Source organism: Herpailurus yagouaroundi, unplaced genomic scaffold (assembly GCF_014898765.1).
Source record: "Herpailurus yagouaroundi ecotype Mexico unplaced genomic scaffold, PumYag 209, whole genome shotgun sequence".
Lineage (NCBI taxonomy): Eukaryota > Metazoa > Chordata > Mammalia > Carnivora > Felidae > Herpailurus > Herpailurus yagouaroundi.
In genome coordinates, this window is record NW_024412440.1 from 415073 (window position 1) to 435905 (window position 20833).

General features: G+C 33.7%; 1 protein-coding gene across 12 annotated transcripts in view; it reads left to right on the forward strand.

The window, feature by feature from the left end:
• Positions 1 to 20833, forward strand: part of KCNT2 (potassium sodium-activated channel subfamily T member 2) — a 361485-nt gene that overhangs the window by 210505 nt on the left and 130147 nt on the right. For all 12 annotated transcript variants that reach the window (XR_005784134.1, XR_005784135.1, XM_040453583.1 and 9 more), the window contains one exon: positions 15036 to 15144. Coding sequence is in view for 10 of the 12 variants with exons in the window: in XM_040453583.1 (XP_040309517.1) it covers positions 15036 to 15144 (109 nt within the window). In the remaining 2 variants the exon portion in view is untranslated. The remainder of the gene's footprint in view (positions 1 to 15035; positions 15145 to 20833) is intronic.

Sequence of the window (20833 nt, forward strand, 5' to 3'; positions counted from 1 at the left end):
TTTCTCCCTGGTGAGACTACTTCACTAATCACATAGGAACATTACTTCTGACTCTCTGGTTACCAAATATGTAGAGGTGTCTTCCCCACATCAAGCAGTTCTCTAGGATAGTTCAACTCAAGTCTGACTCTACCCAGAGATAGCATCAGATCCCACATGGGAGGGCTCAGGGACTGCCCTTCCCCCACCCCTTTCAGAGGCCATTTGCATGTCCAGGTTGTCACCTGTGCTTCTGCTGACCAACATTTGGCTATAGGTTGCAAGTCCAGCACCCCCTTCTTGGGTTTGATTGATTTACTAGAGTGGCTCAAAGAACTCAGGGAAATATTTACTTACATTTACTAGTTTAATAAAGGGCATGGTAAATGATACAGAAAACAACCAGATGAAAAGATTCATAGGGTAGAGGTCTGGGAGGGTCCCTTGTGCAGGAGTTTCTGTCTTTATGGAGTTGGGGCATGTCACCTTCCCAGTGTATGTATGTACCAACCTGAAAGTTCTCCTAACCCCCTACTGTTGGGATTTATGGATGCTTCCTCCTGTGGGCATGATCAATGATAACTCCATTTCCGGGCTGCCCCTATCCTCTCTCTGGAGGAGGGGGGAGGTGGAACTGAATCTTCTAATCTTCTAATCATGATTTGGTCTTTCTGGGGACCAGCCCCCATCTAGGAGTTATCCAGGAACCCATCCAAAGTTGCTTCATTAGAACAAAAGAGGCTCCTGGCATCCTTACCATTTCAGAATTTACAAGGGTTTTAGGAGACCTGTGTCAGGGAGTAAGTCAAAGACCAATATTAGAACAAAAGATACTTCTAGGGCTCTTATCACCCAAGAAATACAGCATTTCAGAAGCTCTGTTCCAGGAACTGTAGACAGATATCTATCTATCTATCTATCTATCTATCTATCTATCTATCTATCATCTGTCTATCTATCATCTATCTATATGTATATATCTGACATATATATGTCTTTCAGATATGAAAGTAATGTTTCATCATATTATAGTAAAAAAAGTTGTGGAGGAGAAGAGTGAATTAGAGTAAGAGCATCAGAAATATAAACAGATTCCTGTAATTTTTTCTGCATCATTTCATTTTTTTCCTTGAGCAGCATTTCATATTAAAATGTGTGTTCTTAGAATGCCGTGCTAGAGGTAATTTTAGGAATTGCCTGATGGGGAGCACAGGTATGAGTTTATTTGTTTAAGTAGTAAAAGGATGTATAGATAGAAATCCAGAAAGGATAGAGACATCACTAACATCTGTTTACACAGTTACATGAAGGTTTCATAAGGAAGTAGAATGAATTGCATACAACATTTAAGTAGAAGGACATTTATTAAATTTTATTGTAAGGATAAATGTAGAAGGAAACAACAATGTCTAGCCATATGAGAATAGATACACAAGATACATGGATGTGGTGTGTATATGTATTTTCCAACCAAAAGTCATTATTAGATTATATTAAAATGAGAGGCAATACAAATGAAATAAGTAAGATATGGAATTACTTAAAGTAAGGTAACAATTTTATTAATATAATTCATGTATAATGAATTGTATTTCATTTTTATATAGAAACATATTATTAGCTGGAAGGTGATTTTGCTGATAATGTTGTTTTTTAATTTGTTTATAGATTTTATATTTTTACATTTTTTTCACACAAGGTCCAAATTATTAAGTATAATTAATGCCATGAAAATATTTATAAATCGTTATATCTAAGCAGGGAACATGTTATTCACTTAATTACAGCTATAAAAGTTATGTTTGTATAGACTATAATAATTTGTTAATGTGAACTAAAATATCATTATTAGGTAGGTAAAAGATAATGTATATAAATTTATGAATCTGTGAAATCAGCATATTGTTATATTTTATAACCCATGACAAATGCCATGTAATATTTTAATATAATAATAACTTTCATTGGTGCCAAGTTCTCATTTAAGCCATCAAGCTATTCTGTAGCCCTATATTCATAGAGACAAAAACTGATGATCAGTCAGTACCTACTTCCTTCTTGAGAATGTTAACTTAGCTTCCAATGAAGGATGAAAAATAAGCAAAATTAAAAAGTGATAGCTGTTTTTAAAAATCACCAAGGTGAATGTCATGAGCTTAGATAAGTTATTTCCAACAATTTTTGGAAGTTTATGTGTTTGAAAATAAGAAAAAGAAATGTGTGATCTGTTGAAATTGTAGATTAGTAATTTTAATGAATTAGCTCCTCCTTGGATTGTGTATTCAATATTCTTTGTTTTTCAGCGTACTAAGACTCACTTTTGTCAAGAAATAAAATAATAAGTAAATAAATAAAATAATACGTCCTCAGTTACCATAAGAGAAGTTTTCCTGGACGTGGGCGATAAGCTTAAGATGATTATCTAGTGTAATTTCTAAGGTGAATAGTATGTGTCCTTTTATGATTTTTAATATGCAGTGCCAATTTGCTCTTCAGAAATGTATAACTTACTTTTGCAAAAGTAAGCAATATTCCTTTTAACTCTTGCCCCTTGGGCAAAGGAAAAATAATATTAAGAGTTCTCTTATTATTATTATAGTTACACTAATATTGGCAGCCAACATTTATATAATGCTTATTATGTGCAAGGACTACTGTTCTAAAACACTTTTTGTAGATGAAGTCAATTAGTTTTCATCACAACCTTATATTATAAAGTAATATGTTAGTTATCTATTGCTGTGTAACAAGCACAAAATTCTGTGGTATAAACAATAAACATTTATTATTTCACATTTTCTGTGGGTCAAGAATTTGAGAGAAGTAATAATCAGGGTATTTATGATGTTGCAATGAAGATGTCAGTTGGAACTACAGTTACTGAAGGCTGCACCTGCACTGGGAGATCTGTTTCCGGTGTGGTTCACTCTTTACTCACAAGTGCCAGTACTCACTTACTGGCAAGTTAGTGCTGGCTGTTGCAGGAGGCCTCAGTTCTTTACTTCTTGGACTTTTTCTTGGGGCTACTTGAGTGTCCTTACGATGTGGCAGCTGACTTCTCCCAGAAAACATTGACCTAAAAGGCAGCAAGGCAGAAGCCACAATATCTTTCATGACATAGCTCTGGCTGTTCCACACTGTTATTTCTACAATATCCTACTGGTTACACAGATCAGCCCTATTCTGTGAATACCAGGATGGGAGAACCACTAGTGGCTGTCCAGGAGGCTTGCTACCATAAGTAGATTTTATTGGTATAGTTCACTCTCGAACAACACGAATTTGAGCTGCACGGGTCCACTTATATGTGTATTTTTTTGTCCAATAAGTATAGGACAGTACTATAATTATATTTTCCTTATCATTTTCTCAATAACATTTTCTTTTCTCTAGCTTACTTTATTATACGAATACAGTATATAATACGTATATTATACAATTTCTGTGTTAATCCACTGGATGCTATTGGTAAGGTTTCTAGTCAATGGTAGACTATTGGTAGTTAAGTTTTAGGGTAGTCAGATATTACACGTGGATTTTCCATTTATGCAGAGGTTGGTGCACCTAACCCTCATGTTGTTAAAGGAACAGTAGTATTCTTGTTTTACAGATGAGGAAATTGAGACACAAAGATATTAAGTAAAGTGCTGATGAAGCCATACTAAGTGGTGGAACTAAGCCTTTAATCCATGTTCTCTGTCTCCAAAATGTGTGCTATTAAGAGATATGTGATATTGCTGTTAATAGTTCATTTTAATTTTCAATTATTGATTACTGACAGAGCTGTTCATTCACATGTATCTATTGTCCATTTAATTTGTGTGTTAATTCATATGTAAAATATAGCCCCGAACTCTTACTTTCTATAGAGGTGACTATTTTTCTTAGTGAATTATAGAGGTGTTTCATACTCTTAAATTATGAACACTTTGATTTTTTAAAAATTGCATTGTTTTTTTCAGTTTTCAAGTTGTCTTTGGATTATGTTTATGGTGCTTTTAACTAACCAAAGTTTTATCTCTTTTTGGCACTTTTGTGATTTTTGCCTCTAGATTGTCCATAGATTCATCATTTAATAGTTCAAATCAGTGTACTTTCCAGAAGTTACTTCCTTTTAGACAGAATTTGTAGCAACCTCTAGGATTGTCCCTTAAGGTCAAAAAGAGTGTGTGGAGAGTGAATGACTAAAATGTCCAATTTACTTTATTTCTTGGAATCCGTTGATATGAATATTATATTGAAGAATTGTGGGGGCTGTTTGGTGGAATTTTGGTGATATTGAGGCCAAGTAGGGAAGGACTCAGCTAGACAAAACATTTGGCTCAATTACCCATGAAATCAACCTCACTTTTGCATTGAGGAATTCCTTTTAAGTTACATATGCCCCCAATAAAACTCAAATTTCAATCTTCTTTTGTCCTTTACTTTTACTTTGTTTAGATTGTTAGATGACCATCTAGTTGACAGTAGCAACTATCTATCTACTATCTATCTATCTATCTATCTATCTATCTATCATCTATCTATCATCTCCCCCCATATCTATCATCTATCTATCTAATCTATCACCTATCATCTATCTCTCTATCTTATCTATCTATCTATCTATCTATCTATCTATCTATCTATCTATCATCTCTATCTCCCCCCTCATATGTATCATCTATCTCTCTAATCTATCACCTATCATCTATCTAATCTATCTATCTATCTATCTCCTATCTACCATCTATCTATCTCCTATCTATCATCTATCTATCTTCTATATATCATCTACCTATCTATCATTTGTCATTTGATACAAACATTTTGGAGGAAAAGGGAAAGATTTGGTTATTATGGGAGACTGCCAAAAGGCGGGCAATAGCCAATAAGTATGTATTAAATGCCTAATATAAGTGATGAAGTGAGAGCTTCTTCTGAAATTTTGTCCAGAGTAATGACACTAGCAAAAACAGCTGTCACAGATTACACATGACAACTATAAATATGGCTATGGGTTGTCATTTGCCTGAGAGGATCAGATAAATCATAGCATCTTCTTGTATTGTTAAAGGAAAGGTGTACACTCATATAAGCTCATATTTCCATTTATTCTCCATTTTTCTAAAACAAAAATATTTACTTGGTATAGAAATTTATAATTTACTGCATGGTGTCCTATGTTAGTTCAATCTGAAATTTATATTTTTATAAGGTAGATGTAAATAACTATACCTATTTGTCTAATATGTTACTAAGCATAGTTGCCTAAAGACTACATGCTTAAAGGCATGGGATTCAGACTTGTATTTTGTGACTCCAAATCTAATGATCTTTAAATAGAGTACAGGACAACATTTGTAACATTTTTCTACTTTATCATGCACTTTTACAAGTGCTAAGATATTATATTTAATCTTCATAGAATTTAATCTTGATTCAGAAGATCCATTTTCCATTTAATTGGCAAGAATTCCTTGAGAGAGTGAAAGAGGTATGTAATGGAGTATTTACCTGGACTTGACATCATCGCAAATACTTCCAGTCTTATTTACACAATTCAAATCTCACAATACCCAGCCTCAATCTTCTGTGTTTCAATTTTGCTTATTCAACCATCCATTACTATCTAAACACACTCCTTCTGCCTCATTATGACTTTTAGTGCAGTGCTATTCAAAGTGTAGTCCAATGACAAGTTTTAGTCTACAGACTTTTGCTGGGCTACAAGTACATCAATTGAGAGTAAGCATTTAGAAACTTTGATAGCAATTTGACATCACTGTGACATCCAAGGGCATAATCAATGAGTTATCTCTTTGGAAAGTGAATAGACTCACATCAGAATCATAGGTGAGTGACACATGGCATGAGTTCTATATCAGCCATGCACAATAGACATGGATGGTGTCTGCAATGGGTTGGAAATGAAGAAGAAAAAAAATACTGGTTCTTCATCACAAATAGCTGAGGAGCATTGTTCTAATGCATCATCAATCTGGATTCTTCATGGGCCTCTCTTTCCTTTCTTCTCTTCTGCCCTCTTTAAACAACCTGAGCTCTGTGGGCTGTCATTTCAACCAAACTCATATCACTATAGTAATTTCCTTTATTTTTGAAAAGAAAGCATACACACAACAAGATCCTACATGGGTGGATCCTTTTTTTCCTGCTCCTTGGCTGAGCACCGCTGGGGAAAAAGAAAATCACTTAGAGGGTCAGATTCGTGTCCTCGTAAACTCATTTGGGCAGCTCAGAAGCCATCTTAACAGAGTGGAATTTTTTCTTATCAAAACACTCTTTTGCTCTTGCAGTTACAATTTCAAACTTTTTCTCATTTTTCCTAGTTTTCTGGAAACAATAAGTGAAAATTTCCTCAAGTTTTTGCTACCATATCTTCCAAATGTTACTTCATTTTCACTTATTACTCCCTGCTTTCCTTCTATTACAATACACTTCCCTTTAATCTGTATGCTGGATCTCATTGTCTCATAGTCTGTCAGCAACCTTGTAATATTTTCTCTCCTTAATCCTTAGACCTTTCTCTTTTTTTGTTAATTTAGTTTCCATAAAAGTTTATTCTCCTACCTCTGATTTTATTTTTAAGAAAATTACCTCTGTCCACTTTCTTCACCATTCAACTAACTTATTCTTAATTTACCCTTAAAATCTTAGTTTATTTTTTAAATTCTTTAAAGTTTATTTATTTGTTATTTTTGAGAGAGAGTCAGCAGGGGAGAGGAGGGGAGAGAGGGAAAGAGAGAGAATCTGAAGTAGACCGCACTCTATCAGTGCAAAGCCCCATGGTGGGGCTTGAACTCACAAACGGTGAGATCATGACCTGAGCTGAAAGCAAGAGTTGGATGCCCCAAAATCTTAGTTTAAACATCATTTCCTTGGGGATGCTTTTGTTGATTTGCCCCAGGACAGGAAAGGTGTCCTTTTGTATCCCCTTATAGCACCTGCATTCATTCATTCATTCATTCATTCATTCATTGTAACAGTTATCACAGTATAAAGGTATATTTGCTACTAATGAATATAGAGATCTTTCAAAATCCCTTTGTATCAGTGACTCAAATCATTTTAGTCCAGCTGTGATTTTAGTGTGTGTAATTACGAAGTGGTGAAATTGTTTTCAAGGTCAAATTTGACTTAATTCCTTCCAAACTCCTTCATGAAATGGTGGGTTTCGAGGAACATAGTGGTTGTATTTTTTTCAGTCATCAGTTTAATTTAGTGGCTGTTTGAGCCATTTGTCCCTCTGATAGCAAGCAGCAATATTTAATGTGAGTTCAGGAGAAGGAAAAACCACTTGAATATATCACTTATTTTAATGTGTTTGGTAAATGAATTTTAAAGTTGTATAATTTTTGTGGAGTTTTCATAGGTAGTTTGAATTTAAATTAATAATGAGTTTAGGCAAGTTATTTTACCTCTGAACATCTGATTCTTTATCTGAAAATGGTTTAACACAATATACATTATAGAGCTTTTGTAAGGTTTAGTAAAATATATACACATACATATATAAACACATACATATGTACATAAAAACTGAAATGCTGGTTGGTATTGTTATTACTATTAAGATGATTAAATGACTATATCATTAACCCTCATGACATCAATAACTATCATGAGCTAGTGAGGAAAGAATACTTTTGGCTAGAACATAAAGAAATAAGGATTCTGAGGACAATAATTTTTCAAAAATGATTAACTTCTGTTTTCTGACATGTGTAAAAGAAAGAGAGGTTAATAGAATTAAACTTTTGCACTAGAGTACAGGAAACTTGATTCTCCGTTCGAGCATTTAATTAGTATGATACTTTAAAATTGCAGCATTGAAATAATGCAGGGATTCAAGCAATAAGAAAAGCAGGCAAGCTTTTTATACTCTTTATTATTGAGGTGAAATAAATCTGTTTTATAGAATATTGCCAATCTCAGATGGAGTTGAATCCTATATATTTAATATGCATTCTTATATTTAGATCTTGTAAAACTAAATGACTTTTAAAGGTTTACTTAAATCTATTCTTAGCCAGTTAGTGGTTGCATGGCTCACAATCCTGGAATTGGCAAAAGTCTCTGATGTGTGCTCATGCATGTGTGTACATATATATGTGCACACACACATTCATCAATTGGTTATTTTATTGATTAAAGTGACAAAATCAAAATAAAGCTCAATTGTTAGAGATTATCCATTCTCTTCTAAGAAGAAAAAGCAATTTTCATAGCAATCGACCCACTCATGCTTATAAACAGTATAATAAGCAAAGGATATGTGAGAGTTTTTTATAACACAATTTGTTCAGTCCATGCAATAAACTTTTCCCCTTAAAATAAAAGCAAATAACATTCATTTTTTCAAGTTTATCCTGTTTTGTGTTTCTGTTTAAAAGCTCTTTTCCAAAGGATATTTGATTTCTGTAAATCACAACCCTGCCTTGGTTTAGTGCACTTTCCAATGTTGTTACTGCTTTCCAAAGACCTGTTACCTAGCAACTGCATGGAAGAAGCTTCTAGTATTTTAAATCATACAAGAGCTCAGAAAATACTGAGGCAGACTTTTAAAAAAAGATTCTGACTTGTTAAAATGTAATTAACAATTTTATTTGCCATAAAGTAAAAGGGACTTGAAAATAGATTTGCTTCGTATGTATCTATTAATTTGTATATTTAATTATAATGGCTTATCTAAAAGCCTTTGAATTTTTTAAAATAATAAACATCACAATAAAAAAGAAACCAAACATTTCACATAATCTTATTTTAAAAATGATAGTCCTTGAAAACTTTCCCACTCCTTGAGGTAGTTAGTATTAACAGTTTGGTTCCTGATCTTACAATTTTTTGTGTTTATTCAGACATATATGTGAACATATGAACATATATGCAGAAGTCAGCATTTTTATAAGACTAGGATCATGTTTTAATTCTATAACAATAAATTTATGTTATATTGTTTGGCTACTTAAATTTTTTAAATATATTATTGGCATTATTTCAAGACTGTTTATTGAATTCTTTGTTTTTAATATGCACGATTGCAATGATACATAGTACTTGTTTAGAATTTAGATCAGCATTTCATAGTCATTGTTTACTTTTCTTCTCAGAAAATATGAGGGGTGCCTGAGTGGTTCATTCAGTTAAGTGTCCAATTCTTGGTTTCAGCTCAGGTCATGATTTCGCAGTTTGTGGGTTCGAGCCCCATGTCAGGCTCTGCGCTGGCAGTGCTCAATCTGCTTGGGATTCTCCCTCTTTACCTCTCTCTCCATCCTGCCTGTGCTCTCTCTCTCCTCTCTTTCTCTCTCAAAATAAATAAATGAACTTAAAAAAATTCTATGAGGCATATTCTATTATTATTCACATTTAAAAATAAAGCAGATTAGGCTCAGAGGGATCAGTGTTTGCCCATGGCTTGGCCCACTTAGTGGTGGTGACACCACTTGATCTCATGTGCTTATGCTTTAACAGCAAGCCACGGACAAGAAAGATCTAAAGTAAATACACAGAAACTTCAAAAGGTTGAGAATATATGAGATGCACATAATTTTGAAAGAGGAAATGCTTTCTTCAGCAAGGGAGGGAAACGAGAAGCCATAAAGAAAAATGGACAGATTTTATCATTGCTAAGGAGTTATCTCTGTCTACATAATCAAAACTGGGCTTTTGCCATATATGTGGTCTCACCAACAAGAAGGAAGGAGTTTAGGAAAAGTGGTTTTGCCCACAAAAAAACAATACAGAATTTGGACAAACTTAGTCATGTGACCATATCTAACGAATGGGAAGCTGGACAATGTAATTTTTACCTGGGCAGCCATGCACCCAGCTAAAATTTGGGGATGAGTGAGAGGAAATAAGAACTTCTATTACTGAAAGGAAGAAGGAGAGAATGAATATGGGTGACAGCAGTTGCAGCCACAGTTCAAATCCTTATTCATCTAAGCATTTGTGTACGATATTTCCCTTTACATTAAGATACTCATCCATTAACACGCACACGAATAAATTAGTTAGCTGCCTCCACCCCAATCCCATATGAATATAAAATAGTGAAACAAGATAATTGTAATAAAATATTGGTGTTTGGAAAAAAGAACCAGAGACACACAACAGTTATTGGCCCATAGCAATGATGAAATCTTGTGGGACATGAATGGCAGAGACCTTGCAGTAAATTCCTTATCATATACTCATTCTGCTCTTAGAGAATAACTCTTTTGTCTATTCATAACCATGTCTCCTTGTGCACTATTCTGTTCTCTGTGGCCTGAGAGGAAGTTCAAATTGGAGCAGATTTCTTTCATTCCTTTCCCTGTGTCAGTAATTGTTTTCAAAGTTCTTCTCCAAGAACTCTCTTAAACCTGCCTTATTTACTGGCTTTTGTTGTCCTGTTCATGTCTCCTTTTTGATTATAATGGCAGCTACTTTGGCATCACTTGAAACAATAAGTTTGAGTGAGAAGGCTGCACTTTAATCTGATTCTTGCCACAGGTCTGGCTTTATTGGTTTGGGAGAAATGTTAATGGAAGACGCTGGAATTGTATCATCTGCTATTTAGGGTGCAATTCACTTTTTGGTTCTGCAACTGTCCAGATTCTTGGACTCTTGATTTGGCTTTCTGGCTTTAAGCAAACAGTGCCCTACTTAAGAGAGCTTTATTCCTTTTTCTCTCTGCTTGCAAAGTGATCAGTTCTTACCTGAGGTCATCTTTCTATATGTGACTGAAGTCAGCAAAGTGCTACCACCACTCATTAGTGTTCTTATCCTTTCCAAACATGTTTCTAGACATGTTTCCATAGATATGTTGTTTCTGCAGATAGAGTGGAAAATGGATAATAAGGAAAAATAGCACTTCTGTTACAGGCATAATTCTACCTTATACATTTCAGTAGTACTTAAATTTTATGTAACTTTGTCTTACATTTGTAATTATAAAATTATTTGATAAAAACTGTCAGTTTGTGACTTGAAATATCCCAAAAAGGAAATACCAGTAGCTGATAAAACAATTGAGCTGAAAAACGCTCATTCTCCATGTTCACTGTCATTCTTTTCCAAACTGCTTGGTCATAATATTCAATGATACTGGTAGCCATGAAAGTGATTCTCTCAATGCCCTAGACTTGTGTACCTATAATTTCCCTATTATATATGTTCTTGTTCACCATCCTAACTCAGCATCCACATCCGGAAACACACTCTACAGATCATGTTATTACCTGTTAATGTGACGCGCCCCTCCCCCCATCTCTCTTCTTTGACTGCTGCCACTTATCATTCCAGTTCACATCCTCTAATCGGGAACTCCAGCTAACTCTTCACTACACTGGCAATGACATTCATTGTTTCTACCAAATGTTTATTATTAGTTACAACTGCAGATCCTGCCTTCTGTTCTTAACCTGTATGAATTCCATAGCACACCATTATAATCCATTATTATAATTCATTCTCTGTTCATTGAACTTCTGTACATAAGTTAGACTTGTTTGTCAGAAGTTAACGGTGGTGAATTCTTTTTGACAGAAGATGGTGTTTACTTCCACACATTTGAATGTGGCCAGAGGAAACAAAATAAACGAAAGACAATCTGCAGACTATTCCCACTTTACATTGATCATCCCTGATTTCTTAAACAACTATGCTGTATTTTCTTCTTTCACTTCCATCGTCTTACTGAATCATCATTTCCACCTATTCATCCCACCAAGAAAATAGAAACGTAAGAAGAAAAACAAAATTTTTGTAAACTTCCACCTACACATCTACCTACCAACCTGTATGTACACTCATATGACCTTCCTTCTTTCCTGTTATTATAGATGACCAATTTTAGCAACAATGAGACAGAGAAGGGTCATAAAAAGATGTTATAGTATGTTAGTAAGATTACCCAAATTCTGGCACTCTATGATGTCATTTTAAAGAATTTGAAATATATCCTATAAGTGTTAGGATTCAAGAATGGTCATTAAACCATTGGCTAATCAAACAACCCTATCCAGTCATTGGTGATAATGGAAATGTTCTGTATTTGCAATGTCTGATACTGTAGGCAGTAGCCATAGATGTTATTGAGCAATTTATTGCTATTGAAATATGGCTAGTAAGATGGAGAAACTGAACTTCTGTTTGTATTTTGTTCTAATTTATTTAAATTTACATACCCATATGTGGCAGTGGCAATTCTCATTGGACAGCACAGTTTTACAAGGGTAATAGGTGGAATGCTGAAGGGTTGGAAGACAAGAAGAGCAATTAAGAAGTTATTGTTGGGGCACCTGGGTGGTGCAGTCGGTTAAGCGTCCAACTTCAGCCAGGTCGCGTAACTGCAGAAATAATATTTTAAAGCACAGGTTGCTTCCTAGATGTATTACATTAGGTAAGGTAGATGAGGCACATTGCCTTTCTAAAATCTAAAAAATAATAATAAAATAAAATAAAATAATTCTAAGAGTGGATATCTGGCCCTTAAGAATTATGGATAAGGATTGGAAGCCTGTAGCAAGTCAGGAGAATGGAATGGATAGAGACGGCTTTAGTGATATCAGTAAACCTTGGCTGTCGTATGACATTGGGAAGTGAGGGTCAAAGTAGCAGGAAAGAATCAGTTTCTCAGTTCAGGTTAGGGGACAGTGATTAGTATTTTAAAAATGTCTCAGGAGTCATATATTTGAACTTAAGAGGAGAGGTCTAAAGATATATTCACTTCTGTTTTACAGAGTGGGCTTCAGTTTTCTGTAATTTATGCAAAAGAATATACCTAGTTGAATATTCTATCATATTTCCCTGTGTTGATCAGCCATATTGACTAAATCAATTTCTGTTTTATGAAAAGAATACTGACTTTTTCTTTTTATCTAACAAGGAATCCCATGCTAATTATATATTAACTCATTTGTCTAAACAGTGGTTTTCAACCAATGGCATTTCAACCAGTGCCTCCTTTATACAGTAAATATTTTGTAACACTTCCTTTACTACCCTGGAATGAAATTCAGAGTAAATATAAGTATCTATATGAACACATTTAAAATAATAAATATATTAATCATAATTTGAAGGAGAAACAAAGGGGAATAATAATGTATTTCAATACGTAAATGTGCAGGTATGAATACTCAAGAAAGCACAATGGAAAGGAGAGGTACTTGCACCATTAAGTATGTGCCAGCTACTGACATTGCTAATATTAGTAATTAAACATCTTAAATTTGTATAAATGACATACAATGCCAAACAGAATAAAATATATTTTCTCCTAATTTACACATTTGTGTTCCTAGATAATTTAATATACAGTTTTGCCCCTTGAACAACATGGGTGTTGTTGCGCCAACCCCTTACTGCCTTCTCCCCTCCCCCGCCACATGCCTGGCCCTGCCCTGTACAGTCAACTTTTGATTCCTCCAAAACTTTAATAGCCTACCATTGGCCAGAAGCCTTACCAATAACATAAATAGTTGATTAATGCATATTTTGTATGTTATGTGCATTATGTACTATATAATTACAATAAAGTAAGCTAGTGAAAAGAAAATGTTAAGAAAGTCATAGGTAAGAGAAAATACATTTATAGTATTGTACAATATTTACTGCAAAAAATTTGTGTAAGTGGACCTGTGCAATTCAAACCTGTATTGTTCAAGATCTATGTCTACTGAAACAGTTACAAACATACTCTGTATTTATGTGCAAAGTTATCTCCAGTAATGTGTGCTTTGCTGATGGGCTAATAGACACTGTAAAAGCAGTAAAGAAAAAAGAGAGAGGCAGAAACATTGTTAGCAGATGCTTGATTTTTCTTTTTTTTTTTTTTGATGTTGAGTAAATCCTGAGATGTAACTGTAGCAATTTCTTCCATAAAATGTAAAAGAAAAAGTAAATAAATAAGGAAATGAAGGAAAAAGAAAAAAATAATGGGCTCTTTCATATGTTAGCTCATGAAACCAGGAGTAAGTTTATTATTTATCTGTCCAGGGCATTTGCTGCACCATTTCCCAAGTAATTTTTTATGTTTCTTCATCAATGGTGTTGGGTATGTGTTCATTGTATAGATATCTGACTCATCTACAAATTCAACCTTCTGTTTCTTAATTTAGCTAAAACTATTTTCTAAGAATATTTATTATCTTAGAACTTTACACATTGTCTTTACTTCTAATGCCAGCTCTAATTGTTTACTTGGGAAGGGAAGGTTTTTTCCCTAAAGTAAACAATACCTTGTTCACTTCTCTCAAATATGACTTCTGTGGAAAATTGCATATCTGGCATCTGAGCCTTCCTCGCTCTATGAAAGTAAGGGACGTGGGCTGAGTACCACCCCCCCCCCCCTTAATGTGGCCTGTACCCTCTCATGTACCACCATATTTGGCACTCTATTGTTTTTATGTAACTGAACTTCAATTGTTATTTTTTATGTTTCCTGATTGGACCCTATCATCTTTTGAGTTTATGACCGTAGGTCTTGAGGTCAAAGTACAATTAAACTTAAATTTATTTTAGCATTAATCTCTATTGCTTGATATTATAGTTGTTTTGATTGTACAAAATCTATTCCTATGTTATGTATATGTTATCTACCATGTCATTTAGTAATTCTGTGTGCTGTGTGACTATGAATTTGATAAATTGATAATGCTTTAAATCAATACTAATACATTTTTACCATAGAATTTTTATCAGAATTAAAGGAAACTTTATACAGTCCCAGATTTATTTTCCAGACTGTACCTCAAATCTATCTGCCTCTCATCTGCTTGTCCAGAAGAGGCATAGGAAAAGTAAGCATTTTGCCAAAGGCTGCCTATTTCACTAATGACAGAACTGGGGCTAGAATCCCCTTCCCTCTTGATCACTTAACTCATAATCTAGTACTCTCTCTTTTGAAACATTTTTTCCTGGGGGAAATTGCACACGTAAAAGCATCTCTAAGACAAGTGTCTTTGTGTTGAAACTTTTGTAATTTTATTTATTGTTTTATTTTAATATTATTTAAAAATACTACTATCCCAAGGTAAATTATTCTTATTTACCTATTTTATTTCAAACAGATCATGTTGTTTGTGAAGAAGAGTTTAAATACGCCATGTTAGCTTTAAACTGTATTTGCCCAGCAACATCTACACTTATTACACTTCTGGTTCATACCTCTAGAGGGCAGTAAGTATATTTTTTCTTCAAGATAATGCATTTTAAATTATAAAAAAAAAATAATATAAGTGTAGTTATGTGATTTAGAGGTACAGTAAGCCAAGATATACAGCTAGATATGTACTAACACTTGTATTTGTGTGAATTATCTTCATATGACAGACAGATGGATAGATACATAGATGGATAGACAGACATACAGACCTGTGAAGGGGAAGACCAAGACATAGAAAATTGACAGAGATTTGCTGTTTTTTTTCTAATGAATCTTGAGAAAATTTGTTTCATCTTAAATTCTAAGTGTCTACATCATTTGTTAAGTCTAGGATTAGGGCACTGTTTCTATTTTTGAGATACTTAGGAAATACAATTTTTAGAAATGAGATGATGAGAATCATTAGTATGAGATCTGAAAGCTATTTTCTCTTCTATTCCTAAGGTAAGTTCTTATTTCAAAGCTATATGTACATAATTGATATCAAAATTAAATTTTTATAATTATTACAGAATAACAAAGTATTTGATAAAACTAACAAATGTAGTATAAAAGAAATCACTTTTTATATGCATTTTGAGGTAGATGATGGAGAGTCATATCATCAGACCAATTTGTTCTATGATAGAGTTTGTATTTGACTCAGATGATCAAGGAAAGTATAATCAGTGAGTACAGTCCCACTCTTATTTGAAGAGACAACGTTGCATTGCATTTCATGCCTTTTCCTGTTCTTTATTTGGTATTTTAGACAAAATGTTGATTTTATAGGAAAATTTTACTGTGGTGCTTGTGATTGTGGTTATTTAAATTTAGTAAGTTAATTGATATTTAAGTGAAGTGCCAAGTCAAATAAATCAAGAAAAAAGGAAAATTCTTTTTTGGGATTTAATACCAGGTGGAGTAAGTTGCTAATTGGAAATAGCAAATGCCCTGCAATATGTCCAGGTAGATTTTACTCTCTTACCTCTAATTATGTCTCTGCTCTACTGAGATAGTAAGATTGTCCAAGGATTAATTTTCTTAAAGTTCGAAATGAAAATATTTCTATTCTGTGCATTTGCAAGCCTTTAATTTGTGCAGTGGAAAAGATGCAACAGGGTCATGAATGAATTGTTTTTCTTTGAAGAAAGTATGCAGCATTTTGATGAAATTAAACACTGAAAACTATTTTAACACCAATGAATGGAACATTCACAGAACTCATCACATGGGCTCATTATTTTGCCATACCCTTTTTGTCATAGAATCATACAACTTTAGAACTGAATATCTAGTCTCACTTTATCGTTGTAGAAAGGATAAAATGTGCCCATCAACACTAACATACATCATTACTCATAGACTGGTTGAATTACGCTGTTCAAGTCATAATAAATAGTATTTATTGGCACATACACTATTGCCCTAGTGAACAAATGCACTTGATATAAGCTAAAAAAGAATTTTAGTGACCCTTAAAATAGGGCTTTTCCCAATATACTTTAATGAATTTTGTCTTATTAAAAAAGAATGTTGTTGAAGACCTTGTTACCACATAATTAAGGATTGTCCATGAATAAAATTGACCAGCAAAATTATGTCACAATAAATGCGATAGTCCACCAGCATAATTTTCTTCATAGCAACTTTATTGAGACATAATTCACACGTCATAGAATTCAACTGTCTACAATGTACGATTTAATGTCTTAGTGTATTCACAGAATTATGCAAACGTCACCGCTATCTAACTCCTGAATCTTTTCATCACCCCATAAAGACATGTTCTATCTTTTAGTAGTCACTCACATTTTCCCACAACCCTTTCATCCCCACACAATCACTAGTCTACCCTGTCACCATAGGTTTTCCTATTGTGGACATTGCATCTTGCATATAAATGGAATCATACAATATGTGCTTTTTTTTTGTTTGTTTGGTTTGTTTTGTGTTGTGTTTTTGGACTGGCTTCTTTCACTTGACATAATGTTTTTAAGGTTCATCTGTGTTGTAATATGCATCAGTACTTCATTCCTTTGTACAACTGAATAATATTTCATTATTTGGATATATCATTTATTTTTTATTCATCAGCTGATGGATATTTGGGCTATTTCCAGCATTGTAAATAAAAATGCTTTTAACATGCATGAAAAGATTTTTATGTGGACATACACTTTCACTGCTTTTGTTTATACTGCAGAGTTGCATGGTAACTCTGTTTAGGAACTGCCAGAATGTTTTCCCAGGAGACTTTAACATTTTGCATTCCCACCAGCGAGGTAGCAGGGGTCCAGTTTGGTTTTTTTTTTTCACAATCTCAGCAACACTTGTTATGGTCCAATTTTTGATTATAACCATCCTAGTGGATGCAAAATAGTGTCTCACTATGGTTTTGATTTGAATTTCATTCATGGCTAATAACCTTGAACATTATTTCATCTGTTTATTGGACATTTGTATATCTTCTTTGAAGAAAAGCCTACTTAGGACCTTTGCCAATTTTTAAAAATTGGGTTATTTGTCTTTGATTATTGGGTAGTAAGAGCTTTTGTATTTTCTAAATTCAAGTACCTAAATCAGATATATACCATCACTTGAACATATATAATCATCCAAACAAATCACTCAGTTTAACATATCTAATATATTTTATTAAATGTATTGTTTGACCAAGTATTTGTATTGTTTTTCCTATTATGCGTTAACTGAAGATATAGTCAAGATTCACCTATTAACAGAACATGTTTGAAATTTTGCCGTTAGGCATAAGCAGAAATTAGTTCAAATATACTGAATTCATAATAAGAGGACAGACTTGGGAGGTGAATTAAGTAGTATAATGGGGAAAATGTTGAATAGTCTAAGAAATGTTTCATGCAAGGATTATCAAACCCTTAATTGAAAACAAAGCTTACAATTAATGCTCAATTTCTCCACTTTAAAAAGGAGAGATTATGCTACTAAAACTTCATTTTATAATAAATGGTGATTTTGACTACAAATAGTTGATATTCACAAGCTGTTGTGTACTATATTAGTCGGTAAGAAGTGAAAAGAGAAATTTATACTTTAGGATCCAACAAGCTGAGAAGTAAATATAATATAAAACATGAAATGGTCTAATTTAAAAATATATCTTTAAATAAAGTATTATATAGATTATAGTATAGAGAGAAAATAATAAATATGAATTCTGAAACTAATGAGATAAATCAAGAGTTGAGATCAAAGATCAGCTCTTTCATGACACACCTGCCTTAGTTCTGCCTTAGTTCACAGTGATAATGGAGTTCCTAATTCAGCTCTAGAGATAGACTCACCCACTCAAACACCTTTGTCCTCTTCTTAGTTCTCTTCTAGCCAGTGGAAATGGGGACAAAGATGGAAGTCACATATTAAGGATGAATTGCTTACCTCTGGACTTTTATAGAAAAGGAATATTAATTTAAAAAAATTCTATCTTATATTTTGGAGTCTCTACAGAAACTTAGCCAATACCCTGACTAATATAGCTCCCATGGCTATTAGCACTCTTAACGATCTTACGTTCTTTCTTCTTGTATATTAATATATTCATTCCAGTTCTAGTTGATGTATAAGTCATAAAGTAACTTGTAGATGACTTCAAATAAGTGGTTTCATTTTATTCATTGAGAGTTTCCTCTGTATTTTGGCACTTCACTCTTTTCCCCCCTCAGTTCATTTGCATTTGAGTGTTCAGTGCAGTTGGCAGTGGTATTCCTTATTCTTGATTAAGTTAACATTTTTATTTGTTCAGCAGTCATACCAGGAAGATGAATGTAAGTTTATTCTTTGGACAGAAATTACTGTAGGCTGTTGGACATCGACCATGATGATTTTAAGCAAGGAAACACTGATATCAGGCCAGTTGATAGATATTCATCTGACCCATATTTCATCCTTGTCAAATTGAAATTTTTCATTTCTTTTCAATTTATTTTTATTCAAATAATATTTCATTATTCCGTTGAAGAGGTTGAGTTTTTGGCCTCAGTGATAATCAATGGGAAAGAAAGAGAGAATCGCTAAGAAAAATACTGCAAAGTTCGAATTTACAGAACTTGGCTACTGAATAGATATGAATGTAGGAAAAGGGAAAGAAAAAGAAAAATCTCTAGACGTGTGTCTAGATGGTAGAGAAGTATAAAACATGTGGTTTGATAGAAGAAAAAGGAGTTTAATATGAATATATTTGCCTCCTAAACATATATACACACATATTTACTTATATTTGTATGTTTACTTTTTAGAAATAATTAGGTTATATATCACAAGAACAAAAGATAAATCAAAGGATCTTATCTGAGGGTATATTGAATCATACAAATAACTGTGAAAGCCTAAGTTTTATATGTGAAATACAGTGAAGGTCATTGCATCCTATTAGAGGGGGAGCTAAAATGTGGTGATGTAAACTTGGCCCTATTAAAAAATATTGTTAAGTATATCCATAGTATAGTTGCTAATTATTATTACTTCCTGATAGTTGGCCTTTTACCTGAATTTTAACATATTAACTATCAGTGAGCCAAACCCAAGCATGTTATTATTATAAAATATGTGGATCAGAAACTTCTCTCATTAAAGCGACAACTAAAACTGGACTTTCTGGGAACTGCATATCCTAGTCACAACTAATATTCCCTCTGTTTGGTAGTGTTTATGCCACAAATGGGGCTCATAAATTCAGGGAGGAAATGTGACAGAGATAAAAGATCCCCGGTTCTGGCAGCTTGAAACAGTTGACTCACTAACTGGGAGAGTTAAGTAACATGGAACCGATTACGTACTCCATTTAATTCTCAATCATTTTCTATGGAAAATTTGAGCTAATAATTTTCTCATCCATTCCTTTGTTCATTTATTTGACAGTTATTTATTGACTGCTTACTGTGTGACAGAACCATTCCAGGTGTTGTGGTTTCCACAAGGAAACCAACAGAAAAATTCCAGCTGTCATGAAGCTTTTATTCTGCTTGAAGAGACACATAGTAAACAAAAATAAATAAGTTAAATATATAACCTCTCTTGGAAGGCAGTAGTGCAAAGGGAAAAATAAAGCAGAAAAGAACAATGGGAAGTTCAAATATGGAACAGTGTATCCAACTTAAATAATAGAGTCGCGGAAGACCTCATCAAGGTGTTGATATTTAATCAGGACCTGAGTAGGTTAAGGTAGTGAACCATGTAGATTATTCTGAGATGTGAGTCTCCACTCTGAAGGAAAGGCAAAGACTCTGAGATACAAACACATCTGATGACTTGGGAAACAGCAAGTAGGCCAGTGTAGCTATAACCAAGGGATGAGAAAGGTAGTAAAGGTAGTAAATGCTGAGATCTGATAGGGAAACAAGGGCCTTCTAGGTCATTATAAGGGTGGAGGCTATCATTCTAAAATGAAAAAAAATCATTGAAAGAGTCTGAAGCAAAAGAGTGGTAGGAACTGAATAATAAGAGGAACAAGCTCATTGGCTTCTTGGTTGAGCAAAGCAATCAAGAGATTATGGGGATAATCTAAGCCAGAGAAGTTAAACCTTGTTTTGGCAAGGGCACAAGCATGTGATGAGAAGTGCTGAGATTCTAGGTGTATTTTGAAGGCATTGTTGTCAGCAGTTTTTGATTAGAGTTGGGGCAGAAGGAGAAGAGTCTAGCGTGAATGCAGAGTTTTGGACTGAGTATAATTGTGATTTACCGCAA